Source organism: Mustela nivalis (assembly GCF_964662115.1).
Source record: "Mustela nivalis genome assembly, chromosome: 4".
Taxonomy (NCBI): Eukaryota; Metazoa; Chordata; class Mammalia; order Carnivora; family Mustelidae; genus Mustela; species Mustela nivalis.
In genome coordinates, this window is record NC_139023.1 from 140730035 (window position 1) to 140749410 (window position 19376).

The 19376-nt window shown below is 35.2% G+C and overlaps 1 protein-coding gene across 2 annotated transcripts in view; it reads left to right on the plus strand.

Annotated features, from left to right (window-relative positions):
- LRBA (LPS responsive beige-like anchor protein) overlaps window positions 1-19376 on the plus strand; it is a 730800-nt gene that overhangs the window by 581469 nt on the left and 129955 nt on the right. For both annotated transcript variants that reach the window (XM_082728100.1, XM_082728101.1), the window contains exon 47: window positions 512-664. In XM_082728100.1, coding sequence (XP_082584226.1) covers window positions 512-664 — 153 coding nt within the window. The remainder of the gene's footprint in view (window positions 1-511; window positions 665-19376) is intronic.

Here is a 19376-nt window from a genome sequence, read left to right on the forward strand (position 1 = left end):
TATCAAAGGTAGTATATTACAACTAAACTTGAGTTTTGAAATCTGAGCAAAATATATTGCTAAGCCATGGCTAACTGTAATGAATATTTTCCTAGTTGATGAAGGGACCAATGAAGTGGCATTTTAATACTTATAGAGATTTTGTGTTTTTTCTGGCAAAAGTTCCACATATCTCATAAAAAATTTAGTTTAAGCTATTATTGTTATAGCATGTTAATCTCTGTTTATATTTTATCAAACCTCAGCTAATACTCAAATGTTGGTGTTTAAAAGTTTTGAGATGATAACTGTCCTGAAAGGAAGCATATAACCAACCAATAAGGAATTTGGTTGGATGAGATGTGTCTACCTTAATAGTAGCTTAGTATCAGAGCTATGATATATTGGGAAAGAAAAAAATTCCCTATGTTTATTTTGTTATAATTCTGCACAATAGGAAATGACCATGTCCTTTTATGAATATGTAGTCAGTATTCTACAGTTTATGACATTGTCTTTTATTTTTATACAGGAGTTGATCCCTGAATTTTATTATCTCCCTGAGATGTTTGTCAACTTCAATAATTATAATCTTGGAGTGATGGATGATGGGACAGTAGTGTCTGATGTTGAACTTCCTCCTTGGGCCAAAACCTCAGAAGAATTTGTTCGCATAAACAGATTGGTAAGATAGTAATCATCTACTCTGTCTGTCATGAGCCTCTTTTCAAAGTATCTTTCATGTGTTGGTATAATTGTTAACCCTTGGTTTTCTGGACAAAACTATAGTTAGTAGAGATAACTGAAAGTGACATAATAGTTTGTGAATTTCCATATAAATTTTATTAAATTTTATTGCCTTGAAAAGTGTAACAGTTTCTTTTATTCTTTTATGCAGAATTTAGGTTACTTTCATATGCACATGATAATTCAGAATTAACTGAAACTGGAATATATGCTTTATGCAACATGAGTTTCTTGTACCAAGAAAATAGCATAATTCTATGCTCCAAGTTAGAAGGTCATTGCACATTTTTGGTAATAGAAACAAGATTTTCATGTTATATCTTGTATTTTTTTCAAGGGACTCTTCATGTAATATTTAGAACATGAAAACTTAAAAACTTAACAGCACAGTAATCATTGTGTTCTTTGGACTCCTCCCTAGTGAACTCTTTAAAGTCCTCTCTTCTGTGCATTCTTGTATTATTTCATGAAAAAGTAATAAGTCTTTTCCTTTTTGCCTTTAAGTTTCATTAAAGTTTGGAATCTAGGAGCTTTTCTCTCAGTTTTGAAAAGTAGTATCTCTGTCATACTCCATATTAAAAGTCAAATCTAAAGGTACCTGACTCGCTCATTTGGTGGAGCATGCAACTCTTGATCTCAGGGTTATGAGTTCAAGCCCCATGTTGGGTGTAGAGATTCCTATTTGCAATCCCTTTATTACTCAAATTTCACATATTATGTACACTGAAAGTAAGCAGGGTGACTGAACATAGGCCTTGAAGTTAGACCAATTTCTCCAATCCTGGATGAATCATTTTGCTACTTTTGGGACTCTAGGTAGTTTAACCTTTCTGACCTTTGGTTTCATCATATGTAGTCTGGAGATTATGAATATAGAATTTTAGATACTATATAAAATAACTAGAATATTCTTTGGCTTACATTTGGCACTTGGAAATTAGTACCTAACATTATTCTTTCACAGTCTTCAGATACATGTTTTACTGTTTTTACTTTTACCCCATGTGTTTTGGAGGATTACAGTTAAAATGAGTGTGTAAGACAAAGATTAGCTCTCACAGATACTGAGGGAGATGTCGTACTTTAAATGTGACCGTTGTCTGTGGTTGTATGATTCCACACACCCCACCCAGGGATTCATGAAAATCAATAGAAGGTATGGTTATTCCATAATTATTTTCTTTCAGTGATTACCCTTTTAAAGTGCATTTATTGAGGTATAATATATGTGCCATAAAACTCACCTTTAAAAGTGTACAGTTCTTTGAGTTTTAGTAAATTTATACAGTTGTGTATCCATCACCATAATCCAGCTTGAGAACACCTATCTCCAGGAAATTTCTTTGTACCTGTTTGCAGTCAGTTTCTGCTCTGGGACTTTTTGTCCCAGGTAGCTACTGTTTGCCTCTATAGTTTTGTTTTAAGAGATTTTTATGTAAATGGTATCATGCAATGTGTAGTCTTGGTGTGCTTGGCTTCCTTCATTTAGCGTGATATTTTTGAGATTTACCCACATTGTTGCATATTGTATTGTATTATATTGCTGCATAATATTCCATTGTATAGATATATTTTTGCATACTTACTTACCAATTCATGGACATTTGGGGTTCCCAGTTTGAGCCTATTATAAATACTTGTGTATGTCTTAGGGTGAACATCTGTTTTCATTTTTCTTGGATAGATTCCTAGGAGTTTAATTTCTGGGTCATATTAGAAGAAGTTGCCAAGACTTGGTATTGTCAGGATTATTTATTTTAGCTGCTATAGTAGGTATCTCGTAATTTTAATTTGTATTTCCCTAATGACAATTACCTTTTCACAGGCTTATTTTCTACTCATATATGTTGTTTGGTAAACTATTCATATCTTTTGCCTATTTTTAAATTGGGCTGTTTTTCTTATTTAATTGTAGGCAATCTTCATATTTTCTTTGTAAAAGTTTTTTATCTAACATATGTTTGTCTTTTCATTTTTTAATGGTTTCTTCTGCATCCCAGATGATTCATCATTTTTAAAAAATGGTTTTCCTATTAGGTAGATATAAAATAACATTTATGTAATATTTAAAAGGTGTATAAATAATCATCCTCATTCTTCAGGAATATATTTTTAAGAAAAAAATTAAATCATGTTCTGATTGTTTTATTATTGGAACACTTTTTATTTTTTTTAATATTTTATTTATTTATTTGACAGGCAGAGATCACAAGTAGGCAGAGAGGCAGTCAGAGAGAGAGGAAGGGAAGCAGGCTCCCTGCTGAGCAGAGAGCCCGATGTGGGGCTCCATCCCAGGACCCTGGGATCATGACCTGAGCTGAAGGCAGAGGCTTTAACCCACTGAGCTACCCAGGCACCCCTGGAACACTTTCTTAAATATTATTTAACATTTTAAGTCTCAAGAGAACCAGCTCTCTAGTAATTATTACCATTTAGTACTCTTAAATTAAGAGGGTCAAGAGATTTGTGAGAGTATGTAATTTGCTTTAAAGGAGTAGAAGGCATCAAACATCTGAATAAGTAATATTAAAAGCATTCCAATAGTATTTTGACAAGTAAGGAAATTTAATTGTGTAAATTGAGGTAAGCTCCTCTCCTAATAGTACTTCCCATCTCTGCTCTCACTATCATTACCTGAGAAAAGCCATGGCAGTTTTGGATGGGCTTCCCAAGGGTACCATAGAAAAGAAGGTAGCAACTTATTCCATTGTTTGCAGTCAGATTCCAGTTGCCTGCCCATGAAATTATATACAAAATAGCATTTTATAATACTAATTACAGATTTATTATAAGTAATCATTAGCTTTATTAAACATTTGTGCCAGTGATTCCTCTTCCTGTGAGTTTTATGTCTTCGTAGTTTAGGCTCTGAATATGCTTATATTCTTTTTTTTTTTTTTTTTTTTTTATTTGACAGAGAGAGACACACACTGAGGGAGGGAACACAAGCAGCGGGAGTGAGAGAGGGAGAGGCAGGTTTCCCAACTAGCAGGGAGCCCAATGGGGGACTCCATCCCAGTTTCCTGTGATCATGCCCTGAGCTGAAGGCAGACGCTTAAGGACTGAGCCCCCGCAGGCACTCCTGAGCTTATATTCTTTTTTTTTTTTTTTTAAAGATTTTATTTATTTATCAGAGAGAGAGGGGGAGAGAGCGAGCACAGGCAGACAGAAGGGCAGGCAGAGGCAGAGGGAGAAGCAGGCTCCCTGCTGAGCAAGGAGCCTGATGTGGGACTCGATCCCAGGACCCTGGAATCATGACCTGAGCTGAAGGCAGCTGCTTAACCAACTGAGCCACCCAGGCGTCCCCTGAGCTTATATTCTTAACTGTATAAAAATTCCATTGAAAATTTTTTTATACTTGAATTTTTAATCATGTTATATTAGTCACCATACAGTACATCCATTGTAAATTAATTGCAAACATAGTTTACAGTCAAATATTTATATCTCATCTTTGAAATTTATAATTAGGAAAAATACTTGATTTTATTTACCAGGTGTTTTTATGAAAGAATTCAATAACTCATACAGTTTCAAAAATATTCAGCATATACCTATGATGAACAGAGCTTTCCTACAGTATAGTCTGTATTGATTCATTTTATAACTTTCTCTTTCTATAAGTGATTAAATTATTAGTATTGTATTTTGTGTATTTGTTTGCATGTTATCACATAAGGGTTTTATCCTCCTCCTCTTTTTGGTTTACCTCTTCAAGTCCACAGATTTTATGCAGTGATTGTAGCTCATGAAATGCATACTACTTTGATCTGTGACCTTTTTGTGGTGCTAATCGGGTTCCTGATATCATTATACCTTACTCATTAATCATATTTCCTGCAACCCGTCAGGCAGCCAGACAGCACAAGTCCCTGTTTTCAGCCCTCTGTTGGCAGGTTTCTGCTTTTCCAGATTATTACAGACGATACTTTGGCTTCTCATAGCCAGAGCCACATCAAGCTGTGTGTTACAATTAAAGTCAGATGGTCCTCAGGTTGAACAGGGATATAGTGTTGCAGCTGTCTCTCTTCCTGGAACAAACCAGCACCAAGAACAGATGATCTATAGGACAGTGAATAATAACAGATTGTACAGTACTCCACTGGTAGCAGGGGATCACAGAATTAATTAACTGACATACTCATTTTAAGATACCCAGCACTTTTTTTTATGTATTTGGTTGCCCAAATATTAATTCAAGTGGGTAAGATATTTTTAGGAGGATGATTTTGATGGTCGACTGGTAATGCCACATTTTCTCTTTTTGTTAGAGGACCATAAATACTATCTTACCTAACCATTTTAATTCTCAGAGCTTTCTATAGGTAATGAATATCTTATTTTCAACTTGATTTCCAATTGGCAAATTGGCTAAAGTGTAGGATTTATGTACAGAGACAATATCCTGTGTATTTTAGAAAGAAAATCCACCTATCTGATTAGTCTTTCAGATAAATAAATTATATTTTCTTTATTCTGAACTGTTGGAATCAGTGTAAAACGAAAGCAGTCTTAACTACATCCCAGAGATTGGTCTGTTATTTATTATTACCTGAACCAGAAAAAAAATTTTATTCCAAATACTGCTTCAGAAATAAAAATGAGAAACAGGCTTTCATACTTTAAAATAATATAACACTGTATGAGTTCAGACGGCTCATCATTATCTTTTATGATATAATGTTGATGTTATAGATCTATATTATATTGCTTCTTAGACCCCTCAAGTTTTAAGTGGAAATAAGAGACAAACCCATACTCTGAACAGTAATGATAGGTATATTTATGAAAAGTTGAATGAAACATTTGGTTTAGCTGAAGGTTATATAATTTATTCAAATTGTAATAAAAGAAATTGACTCATTTAAAGCATTTACTGAGTACCTATCTATGTACCAGCAATGTTAGACTCAGTGATGAAGACAAACAATATCTCTACTTTTTTGGAGGTTCCTTCATTTTTGATGGCTTAAGTTTTTGAAGTAGAAGGCTTCTTAAGGCTGAGAGGTAGCATGAATCTAATAAGGAAGGCTTCTGTTGATGGATTGTCCTGAGGTGACCAGTTAAAATCACATTTGCTTTTGTGTATCTTCTGTAGCTTTCGTCTTCTCTACTATTTCAGACATTAGTAGTCACTTCCTTTAGAAGGTAAAGAAAAATAAAATGAGTATTTTGTCTCCTTTCCAGATGATATATAGACAACTTAAAAATGATGATATATACTTTTGTATTATTGTCTGAGGAAAAAAAATAAAATTTTCAGATTTCACTTCTCTGCCAACCTTATTTTTTTCCTGATGCTAAAATTTAAATTTATTCAACTTAAACTTTCATAGTTCTTATATCTCTGAAGGAACTAGGTCAACCTTATATAACTTTTTCCTTTGAATTAGAAAAATTTACAAATCTCAAGTGATGACAGCATAGTTGGGACTACAAATCTATGTCCTTAATGAAATAGTGCTAGATACACATATAGCAAGACCTACGGCTTGAGACGACTGAGTTTACAATGATATAGCAATTTGGTTATTATAATGGCATATTATGTTCAAATTGCAGTGTATAGCAAAAGTTTTATAAAGTTGAAAGTTTTGAGATTTGAAAGGGATTGCATTTTTTAAACCTTTATTCATATCCTTGCTTCTATTTTCTGAGAAATGGCATTTAAAAGTATTTCTTAAGAGAGCTTACCAGGCAATATTTTTCTATTCCTTGGAGTAGAAATACCAGGAGCTAACCTACTTTTATTATATTGTTTCTTTTCCAGTTTCTTTTTCATTCTCCACATTAATAGTGACGTGGCCAATGTAAATAGCCATTATGGTTGTAGTTATTAATCATTCTCAACTGTGGACACCTATCCTTCCCACCCCCTCCCCATCCCCTCCACTTGTCAGATCCAAAGCTCTGCGAATTGGGAGCCAGCTATGTGTGAAATTTGGGGGGAAAAAAAACAACAACAAAACCTAAAATTACTATTGTTCAGTTTGCTTTTGTCCCTGATATGTAATTTACTTTGAAACTTCTAGTTTAAAAAGGACATCCAAGTAGGTAAAAAGAGGTACCATGTTGTTAGGGTATTAATTTTCCCAAACTTATTTATAAATTCAATGTAAAAACCAGTTCAAGGCCCAACAGAAATACGACAAACAGAGTACAAAGGGCAAAGGATCAATTATAGCCAAGACCTTCTGTGAGAATATGAACAGGTTTTGGGACTTACTTTATTATATATCAAGAATTATTATAAAGCTGTAGTAATTAGGGGAGATTAGGAGAAATAGACTAACTGAAGTGAACACAGAATCTAGAATATGTTGAAGATCTGTGGAGAAGGATGGGTTTATGGTGTTGAGAGAGTTACTGTATTAGTTTCTTAAGGCTGCTATAATAAAGTACCACAGACTGGATGGCTTCAACAACAGAGATTTATTGACTTGCAGTTCTGGAATCTGAGATCAGAGTTTAGCAGGGTTGGTTCCTTGTGAGGGCAGGAAGGGAAGAATTTGTTCCAGGCCTCTTGTCTTGCACACAGCCATATTCTCTTTGTCTCTTTATAGCATTCTCCCTCTATGCATGTCTGTCTCCTTGCCCAATTTTTCCATTTTTTTAAAGATTTTATTTATTTGTTTGTAGAGAGAGATCACAAGTAGGCAGAGAGGCAGGCAGAGGGAGAGGGGGAAGCAGGCTCCCTGCTGAGCAGAGAGGCCGACGTGGGACTCGATCCCAGGACCCTGAGACCATGACCTGAGCCGAAGGCAGAGGCTTAACCCACTGAGCCACCCAGGCGTCCCCAAATTTTCCATTTTTATCAGAACACCAGTCATATTGGGTTAGGGACCTACCCTACTATAGTATGACCTCATCTTAACATAAATAATTATATAAATAATGAGCCTATATCCACATAATGTCATATCTTGAATTACATAGTAGTTGATTTCAACATATGAATTTGGGGGAATATAATTCAACCCATAATAATAATACCAGTATGGAAAAAAATGAGATCAGAACCTTACCTTATCTCACAAACAGAAATTAAAGTATATTAAAACTTTAAATGTGAAGAGAAACTATAAACTTTTAGCAGATAATATAGGAAGATTTCTTTGTGATCTTGGAATAAGGAAAGGTTTTCCAAACAAGAAGTAAAAAGTGAAAAAAGATATAGCACATTAGTTGGTTTTTGGATGTTAAACCAACCTTGCATTCCTTGAATACATTACACTTGGATGGTATAAATCCTTTTAATATATATAAGGTATTTTTGTTGTTGTTGGTACTACTTTGTTGAGAAATTGCCACTTTTGAGGATTTTTGCATCTGTGTTCATGAGGAATATTGGTATACAGTTTTCTTGTGATATCTTTGACTTTATTTTTATTTTTTTTTAAAGATTTTATTTACTTATTTGTCAGAAACAGAGGGAGAGAGAGCAAGCGAGCACAGGCAGACAAAGAGGCAGGCAGAGGCAGAGGGAGAGGCAGGCTCCCTGCCGAGCAAGGAGCCCGATGTGGGACTCGATCCCAGGACCCTGGGATCATGACCTGAGCTGAAGGCAGCTGCTTAACCAACTGAGCCACCCAGGCATCCCTATCTTTGACTTTAATACCAAGAAAATATTGGTCTTACGGAATGCGATATAGTTAAGAATTCCCCTTCCACTATTTTCTTTTCTTTTTTTTTTTTAATTTATTTATTTTTTTCAGCATAATAGTATTCATTGTTTTTGCACCACACCCAGTGCTCCATGCAATATGTGCCCTCTCTAATACCCACCACCTGGTTCCCCCAACTTCCCACCCCCCCACCCCTTCAAAACCCTCAGATTGTTTTTCAGAGTCCATAGTCTCTCATGGTTCACCTCCCCTTCCAATTTCCCTCAACTCCCTTCTCCTTTCCATCTCCCCTTGTCCTCCATGCTATTTGTTATGCTCCACAAATAAGTGAAACCATTCCACTATTTTCTGAAAGACATTGTGAGAGTATTTGGTGAGGTTCACCACTGAAACCATCTGGACATGGGCTTTTTGCTAGGTGATGATTTTAAATTACCAATACAATTTTTTTTAACTTATTACAGGTTTATTCACATTTTCTATTTTTTTCTTGAATTGATTTCAATAATTTTGTATGTTTCTAAGAGCTTGTCTATTTAATTTATTGGTGTAAAGTTGTTCATAATATGCCTTATTTTAATTTTTCTAAGGTTGGTAGGCATGTTACCTCATTCATCCCTGATTCTTGTTTATTTATATCATCTTTTTTTCTTGGTCAATCTGGCTAGCTAAGGTTTTGTTTTTGTTGATCTTTTTGTTGATCTTTTCAAAAAAACCAGCTTTTCGTTTCATTGATTTTTCTCTATTGTGTTTCTGGTTTTTTTCTTTCATTGGGGGATGATTTTAATACCTATTATTTCTTCTGCTTGCTTTGGGTTTAATTTGCTCTTTTACTAGATTCTTAATTTGGGAAACTAAGTTTTTATTTGATTTCTAATTATTATTGGAAAATAAACTTTGTATGATTTCTCCTGTTTTAGATGTACTGAGACTAGTCTTTTGACCTAACACTTGGTCTGTATTGGAGAATTTTCCATTTGTTCTTAAGAAAAATGGGTATTTTGCTGCTGAAAAATATTCTGTTCATCAAGTTGGTTTATTGTGTTCAAGTCTTCTATATCTTCTATATCTTTGCTTATTTCCTATCTTTCTATTTTTATTAGTGGTATGTTGAAGTCCCCAGATACTGTCATTGTTGCTGTCAGTTTTTGCTTTATGTGTTTTTGATTGCTGATGTTAGGTGTGTGTGTTAGTTTCCTATGACTGCTGTAACAAATTACCAAAAACTTGGTGGTTTAAAACAACAGGATTTTATTCTCTCACAGTTCTAGAAGCCAGAAGTCCAAAATGAATATTACATTTCCTCCAGGAGATCTCTTCCTCTGTCCTTAAATCACCTTCTCCTCTTCTGTCTATAGTGAAATCTCTCCCTACCTCCTTCTTACAAGAATACATGAGATTGGGGTGCCTGGATGGCTCAGTGGGTTAAAGCCTCTACCTTTGGCTCAGGTCCTGATCTCAGGGTCCTGGGATCCAGCCCCGCATCAACTCTCTGCTCAATGGGGAGCCTGCTTGTCTCTCTCTGCCTGCTGCTCTGCCTACTTGTGATCTCTGTCTGTCGAATAAATAAAATCTTTAAAAAAAAATACATGTGATTATATTTAGGGTCCTTCCTGATTATCCTGGATAATGTTTCTATTTCAGGATCCTTAATTTAACAGACCTTTTCCCCATATAAAAATACTAATTACAGGTTATAGAGATTAGGCTTTGGTATCATTTTTGGGAGGCAGATGGCATTTTTCAGCCTACCACTGTGCATATGTATTTATAATTGTTATCTTTTCCCTGATAATCTGTTTTTCATTATAAGTTGTCCCTCTTTCTTTCTAGTAATTATTTAATCTGTTTGCCTGATATTAGTATAGCCTAGTCCAGCTCTCTTACAGTTACTATTTGCATGGGATATAGTTTTCCATTCTTTCACTTTCAGCCTATTTGTATTAGATTCTAAAGTGTATCTTTTGTAGTTAGCAAATACATGAATCATGTTATTTATCCACTCTAATAACCTTTGCCATTTAAAGCCATGATTGATGTGGTTGGATTCATGTCTGCCATTTACTAATTACATTTTAGTCTTGGGTCTTTTTGTTACTCTTTTCCTACCTTTATAATTTTCTTTTATATTGAATAGATCATTTTTAGTTTACCATTTTAATTTCATTAATTTTTTTTTTTTTTTTACCATTTCTTGTAGTTGTTTTTATAGTCATTGCTCTAGGGACAATATGCATCTTAACTTGTCTCAGTTTACTTCATAGTAATACTAGCTTAATTTCAGTAGGATATAATGACTTGTTCAAATTCTGCTCTGTTCCTTCCCCTCTACTTTGCGCTATTGCCATTTATATTACATCTGTATATGTTATAAACCTGCTGCACAGTGTTATGCTTTATGCAGTCCATGTCTTTTAAGGAAGTTAAGAAAGGTTAAAAAAACTGCATATTAATTGTATTTATTAATCTTCCCTTAATAGAAACATTCCAAAATGAAAAAAGTGTTTCAAATACTCTACAACATGTAGGAATAGAATAATTCCTGTTTAGAAAAAGTTTGAAGAGAATTGAAGTTTATACTTTCAAATACTAATGTTTTTCACTGTTTTCCTTGAAAAAAATCTTTTTATTGTCTTTATGATTTTTATGATCTTGAAGTAGAAAATTCTGAATTCAAATACACCTTTCTGGAATATTCTTAGTTAAATATTCAGATATTTTTGTGATGTCCTGTAAAGTTAGAGAAATACAGAGCTTTTTTTCTTCAGCCAAATGACCCACATTTCTCTGCTTTCTTGTTGCTTTTCTCACAGCATTTCAGAGTTCTTTCTTCTGTCAGTTGTCACTTCCTATCACTTTTCTCTTTCAGGGTTTCCATCTTTCTTTGGGCTATTATTTTATGCATATATGCAAGGTAAAAGTCTGAGGAATGACCCAGTGACTCCCACCTTTAAAGTTCACAAGCTTTGTGCTTGTTTTCCTCATGGCCGTCACTTGCTTTGAGTTTTGCTATGTTCTAGATTCTCTGAAGACCTGAAATCTGAATTCTGGATAAATGAATCATAAACTACATTTTGTTTAGTGACATATTATTGTGCTAGGTACAAGGAAAATAAAGTGAATTGATACCATATCTAAGGTATACTACATTCATGTTGGCAAAGCATCCAAATATGTGTTTATTCTGGAGTATATAACTTTCAGTAACTTTCTGATGACATTATTTAATATTTCATGAAAATATTAATATAACATAAGCATTTTAAATTTTATAAGAATAATTTTAAAAGCTCCTCCCATATATATCCCATCTACATAAATCTGAAAAAGATTGTGTCTAATAGTGATTACTCATTCCTGCAGACTTCAACCTCAGTAATACAGCTAGAAGTGTGAAGAAGAATGCAGACTTCTTTTTCTTCCTGACCTAAGAACCTGCAGTAGTTGTGGCATCTTCTCACTTCTTCAATAGCTTCTAGCTAATAGATTATGTCATTCTTTTCTTACCACAATGCCTGCCACATGCTATTTCTATTCATTGCAATGTGAGCTACTCTTTTTTTTACCAAACCATATCTTGAAACTCATAACCTTACTCTTCCACCACCCCCTCAAAAAGCAAAATAAAAACTTGCAAACACCTTTGCTCATAACTCTTATCTTCCTTGACATCTTTCATAAAAACCTCTACGTATTATTCTATAGCCTTTCTATAATTCATTCCTTTTTTTTTTTAAGATTTTATTTATTTACTTGACACAGAGAGAGAGATCACAAGCAGGCAGAGAGGCAGGCAGAGAGAAAGAGGAAGCAGGCTCCCCACTGAGCAGAGAGCCCAATGCGGGGCTCGATCTCAGGACCCTGAGATCATGACCTGAGCTGAAGGCAGAGGCTTTAACCCACTGAGCCACCCAGGTGCCCCTATAATTCATTTTTTTTTTTTAAGATTTTATTTATTTATTTGACAGAGAGAAATCACAAGTAGATGGAGAGGCATGCAGAGAGAGAGAGAGAGGGAAGCAGGCTCTCCGCTGAGCAGAGAGCCCGATGCGGGACTCGATCCCAGGACTCTGAGATCATGACCTGAGCCGAAGGCAGTGGCTTAACCCACTGAGCCACCCAGGCCCCCCCCCTATAATTCATTCTTTTTTTTTTTTTTTTAAGATTTTATTTATTTATCAGAGAGAGAGAGGGGGAGAGAGTGAGCACAGGCAGACAGAATGGCAGGCAGAGGCAGAGGGAGAAGCAGGCTCCCTGCTGAGCAAGGAGCCCGATGTGGGACTCGATCCCAGGACGCTGGGATCATGACCTGAGCCGAAGGCAGCTGCTTAACCAACTGAGCCACCCAGGCGTCCCCCTATAATTCATTCTTAATCTGATTTTATACATGCATGACTCATAGGTCCCTGCCTAGTGGACCTTCTGTTCTTATATATAAAATCCTGGTTACAGAGATAAGCTGTATCAATGATAGTAGTACATTTTATTTACTTACTTATTTATTATTTTTTAAAAGATTTATTTATTTATTTATTTATTTGAGAGAGATAGAGTGAGAGAGAGCATGAGAGGGGAGAAGGTAAGCGGGAGAAGTAGACTCCCTGAGGAGTTGGGAGACGGATGTGGGGCTCCATCCACCTCGGGACTCTGGGAACATGACCTGAGCCGAAGGCAGTGGTTTAACCAACTGAGCCACTCAGGTGCCCCGATAGTAGTGCATTTTAAAATTTGGTGCATGGAAAACAACCTGCATCAGAATCCCCTGGAGGTACAGTTAATAAATAATGTACATTTATCCATATGATGATTTGTTTTGCTTATATTTGGATTCCTGTGAAGTTTTGGCTGAGAGAGAAACTGCTGGCCAAAAAGAAGAAATATGTGGAGTTAATTTCTCATGACAAAATTTTGCTTTATATGTTATCACTCGCATATTTGTTTAGTACAAGTTAATAGCCAAAATATCCATCAACAATTGTGACATCAACAATTGTGACATTGAGCAATGGCCATGTTAGACCTCTAATCTCCAATACAGTTTTTCCCACTCTCAGGTTATGCAGAAGTTTACTAATTTTTTATACCAGTCCTTGCTTTATTTTTTCACATTTAGGTGCCTGATGCCTGGTTTCTGGCATGAAAATCAGATCTAAGTTTATCTTATTCATATGATTAGCCCATACCACTTATTTTGAAGTTCATCTTTTCCCCCACTGTCTTGAGGTTAGGAAGGGAGTTTATATCTCCTTTTCTGGCAACCAACACTGAGCCACTAGAATAGTACAGAATAAGTACTAAACAAATATTTGATGAATAAATATGTGAACAGTTTAGTTTATTTCTTTAAATTCTTGAAGTACCTTCATGTGCTGACTTCAGGGGAAAATAATGAACAAAACCTCATCTTTAGTAACTTAGTGCTTGTCCAGAGCAATTTAAATTCTTTTAGTGGTTAGAAGGAAGAAGGAGGAGGAAGAGGAGGTAAATTTTATACAGAATATAATCTTTGTGTAAATTATCACAGTAACGTGCTGCCAGGTACAGCTGGAAATTCTCATTTCTGCCAGGGGCTAATGATAATGGCTGGAGAAGAAAAGTGAGACTAATGGGCTCACAATGTGAGGCTGGAAGTTGAATTCACAGACTAATACTTCCTCACCCAATTCCTTTCATGACCACCTTCGCTTCTGGCGGTGCTCTGCAGGGCCGGGAAGATCTTGCCCTCAGTTCCTCACTGCCTTTGTTTCTGTCACTGAGCCATATCACCCACAGTTGCAGTGTACCTGAGAAGCATCATGTTTGCTATGGGTTTTCTCCTGCTTATGGATGCTCTCATGTAAGTCTCTGCACAGTAATACCCAATAAATGACTGCTTACTGTGGTATTTATGTCTGTTTTGTTTGCCAATAAGTGGTGTATATCCAATAATATTTTTCCAGCTAAAATGTATAAACCAGCAAATTGCCTTGGTCATGGTAGCCAGAAAGTGACCTTTTATGAAAAAAAGAAAGAAAAGAAGATTGTTTAATGCTTTCCAGCATGATCATTCTTTATGGTCTGGTTGATTCTCTTCACTATATTTTAGAACTGTCTTTCAAAAATAAACCTTAGGTTGGATATCAGAGTATGTACAATGCTTGGAAGTAATGAATGGTTGTGGGCATATTGTATTATTTTATAATGATGAAAAGGTGGGCTGGTTTTCTCTATATTAACAGATGTTTCAAATAAGTGTTAGGATACTTTTTATAAATGAATATTCTGGTTTCTTATTTCAAGCATTCTCGCTTTGGCAGCACATATACTAAAATGCTTCTAAGCAAAGGCAAATTTTGTTTGCATAATTGTTATAATATTAAATAATAATTAAGTTGAATGTCATAGTGCTTGTATTTTACATAGAAATGTACATTTAATATGTTTTTGAGGCATTTTTGAATTTTTTAGCTTTAACTTATTCCTGGATTTTATTTTCCTTTCCCCTTCTCTCTACCTACATCTTTCTTTTTTTTCCTCATTTTATTTTTGCTTACATATTTATGTCCTACTTGAACATTAAAAATTTTTGTACATTTCATTTGAAAATCATTTTTTTTTTATTTTTTAAAGATCTTATTTATGTATTTAGAGAGAGAATTAGAGTTGGGGTAGGGCAGAGGGAAAGAGAACGAGAGAATCTCAAGTAGACTCCACACTCAGTGCCTATAGCCTGATGAAAGGCTATATCTCATGACCCTGAAATCATGACCTGAGCTGAAATCAAGAGTCAGATGCTTAACTGCCCGAGCCACCTAGGTGCCCTAAGAATCTTTTCAAACTTACAAAAAGTTGTAAGAATAAAAATAGCAAATAGAATGTTTATATGCTCTTTGCTCAGTTTAACTGTTAGTAACACCACTTTACCCCTCTTGCCTCTGATCTTCCTCCCTTCTCTTCTGTTCTCTTCTCACTCCCTGTGAGTATAATACACACACACACAGCCATACACACACACACACACACACACACACACACACACACAGCTGACCCTTGAACAATAGGGTGTTAAGGATGCTGACCCCCACCCACATAGTAAAAAAATCTGCATATGACTTTGACTCCCCAGAAACTTTGACTCCCCAGATACTCAAGTAGCCTACTATTGAACAGAAGCCTTACCAGTCTCAGTAATCACCAAATTGTTTTTTATGTTGTACATGTTATATAGTATATCCTTACAATAAAGTAAGCTAGGGATAAAATATTAAGACAATTATAAGGAAAATATATTTATAATACTGTACTGTATCAATCCTATAAGTTCATATATTTATTATAAAAAATTGTGTAAAACTTGACCCCTGCAGTTCAAACCCATGTTATTCAAGAGTCAACTGTATATGAATATAATTATGTATACACATTATACATTATATAAACTTGTAAAAGTAGTGTGTGTACTATACACTATATAGTGTACACACTATACACTACTTTTATTGATTCATTTGAGAGTAAGTTACATACTTCATGGTCCTTTACCCCCAATACTTTAACATGTGTCTCCAACAAGAGGGATATTTTATGTGACCACAGTAATGCCATTTTATAAATTTAAATTAATGTAGTACTTTAATCTACTTTTCATTGTCAGTTTTGTTAGTTGACTTAATAATGTTCTCTATAGAATTTTTACCCTACAGTGCAGGATCTATTGTAAGGTAAGTTACTACTTTTAGTTGCCTATAACCTTGTTATATTGGTTTCCTAGGGCTGTTGTGACAATGTACCACAAACTGGCTGCCTTGAATAGCAGAAGTTTCTTGTCTCACAGTTCTGGAAGCTAGCATTCTGAGATCAAGGTGTCCACAGAGTCTTGCTTCCTCTGAAGGTGGTAGAGCAGGATCTGTTCCAGGTCTCTCTTGTCTTACAGCAGCATAGCTCCTATCTTCATTTGGAAGTCCCCCTATGTGCATGTCCATTTCTGTGTCCAGATCTTCCCCTTTTTATAAGGACACCAGTCATTGGGTTAGGGCCCACCTAATGACTTCATTTTTATCTCATTACCTCTCTAAAAACCCTCAAAGGTTACGTTCTAAAGTATTGGGGTTAGAACTCCAACATATTTTTGGGGAAAACATAACCCGTAATATTTAACCTTTTTTTTCTTTCTTTCTTTCTTTCTTTCTTTCTTTTTTTTTTTTTTTATATTTTAAATGTGTATTGTTTTGCTATGGTTACTATAACAAAATACAACAGATTGGGTGGCTTAAGCAATAGAAATTTTTGCATGGGTCTGGAACTTAGAAGTCCCAAGATAAGAAGTCTCCCAGGTTTGGGTTTCTTCTGAGGCCCCTTTCCCTGACTGGCAGATGGTTGCCTACTTGCTTTGTTCTCATATTGACTTGTCTTTTCTAAAACACTATTTGAAATCATCTTTTTAGGATATACTTTTTAAAATTTAGCTGAGTAACTATACCAGAGAGTTATATACAATGAATTCTGATTCAGATCCCTCCTAAAAGTAAAATGGTGTAAGCTGTGATCCAGATTCCTTGAAGAAATTTCATTTGCATCTAGGAGCAAATCAGTTGTATGTTTCCGAATCATCCTGAGAACGTTGTGTTTGGTACCGTAAGAAATCATATAAAACAACTATTTTTCTTCACATTATATCTAGATTTTTATAAATTGCATACTCCCTAAATTAGAGGCTCTCACAAATGCTGCTTTTATTTTTATTTTTTTATTTTTATTTTTTAAAGATTTTATTTATTTATTAGACAGAGATCACAAGTAGGCAGAGAGGCAGGCAGAGAGAGAGGAGGAAGCAGGCTCCCTGCAGAGCAGAGAGCCCGACGCAGGGCTCGATTCCAGGACCCCGGGATCACAACCCGAGCCAAAGGCAGAGGCTTTAACCCACTGAGCCACCCAGGCGCTCCACAAATGCTGCTTTTAAAATACCTTAGTCATTACTTTATAAGATACATAAGGTCTTCCCAATCTTGTGTAACATAAAAGGTCCTTCACCATCTGTTTGCCTGCTTTCCTGACTTCAACTTTTGCAGAATATAATCTAGTTCACACTGAGCAACTTAAACTTCTCTAAAAGTTGCATATTCTCTCACATTTTATAAGCTACTTCCTTTGCCTGGAAATACTCCATATGGCTACCCAGCAGATACAGATACCCTTCTTCTCCTTCCCCTTCTCTGCTCTCTGCCCCTCATCTCCTACCTTTTACCTAATTTGTGCATATTTTCCAGGATTCCCTAGGAGAGTCTTTAATTATACTTCCACTTACTCTCCCAACACTCCCCCACCACCAGCCACACCCAGTCTGCCTTAGGTATTCCTCTTACGTATTCTTTTAGCTGTACATACATAGTTCTGTCATGTTAATGGTTTCCATACGTTCCTATTTTTTCCACAAATTGTTGAGTCACTTGAGAATGTCTCCAGTTTTAATTTGCATCCACAAGCCTGCTCAACATTTCTGGCCCACAGAGGGTCCTATGGGCTTGTTTGCTGAAAGAATGAACAAAAAAGTGGTTGAGTCTTCAGAAAATATCAGGGAGAACCAAAACACGTTAGGACAAGAGGAGAACTTAGTCTTTTTTCTTGAGGGCCAGCTCTACTCAGTTTAGTGTCGCCTAGAACATGCCATCACTAGTTAGTAGTTTCTGCCTCATCACTGGAGGGAGTAGTTTAGTCTTTAATTTCTCTGTTTCATATCTGAGTATGAATTCTTTGGTGTGTGAAATTATATACAGTAGTGAGACTCATGAAGTAAGTGACACAAAATAGTACCTGAAGGATAAGCATAGTAATATTCCAATCATATATAGGTAGTTTAATAAAGATAATTTCTGGTTAAGTATACATGATTAATGCACAAAATATATGAATAGCAATTAAAAGCATGTTGTGAAGAAAATATAAAAATATATTAAAGATAAGTAGTAAGAATTTTGCAGACATGCAAATTTAAGGTTTTAATTTTTTTGTTGTTTTTAAATATTTTAAATATTTTATTTATTTATTTGACAGAGAGAAATCACAAGTAGGCAGAGAGGAGGCAGACAAAGAGAGAGTAGGGGGAAGCAGGCTCCCTGCTGAGCAGAGAGCCCAATGCGGGGCTCCATCCCAGGACCCTGAGATCATGACCTGAGCCGAAGGCAGAGGGTTAACCCACTGGCCACCCAGGCACCCCAAGGTTCTAATGTTTTAACTTCTTGGGAGATAGATATATATATATTTGGCAGTATATGTTGTCGTTTTCAGAAGTGATACTGAAAAATTAAACAATTATGTGTAAGATTTCCATCATCAGTGTCTTTGAATTATTCTTTTTCTCAGGTATTTAGGGAATATAATATATTCAATTTTTTTAAATACCAAAGAGTTTTACCTATAAGCTGAATTTATATCAATCACAATAGTTTTTTTTTTTTTTCAGTAAAAACCTAATTATTTTTCTATACAACATAGTTGAAACATTGAGAGCAGAAGTGCAGACTGTTGCCTGTATAGCAACATCTACTGCTTTTTTTTAATGGGCTCATCAAATGTACCTCTTTCAGTTGGCTAATCTTCTTCTGGGTTCAACATTTTTCTGTGAAAGTGTTGTATGACATTTCCCTTAGGTCCTGCTTACTGTATAGTAAATTTGTGATTTTTTTTTTTCTTTCTCAGTGAGATCTTTCTTCCATTTTATTTTGTGAGTGTCATGCTTACCTAGGATTGTTCCTTTCAACAGCTCACATACTGCTGTCCAACCAAAGAAATGCTGAGGGAGAAAAATTCTCTGATGAACATCTTATGTTCCTTTATTTTTCTCTTTTTTTTCTTTCCTGAAGTAGAAAAGATGCTAAAATATATATCATTATCCTTTATATATTTTCCATAAAATTTATTCATATTTTGCTTTATTAATATTTTTCATTAAAATTTAGATTTTTAGAGTGATAATAACTACTATGCATTGAACACTTAATATGCATCAGACATTGTTATGAGCCATTTATGGATTAATTTATTTAATTC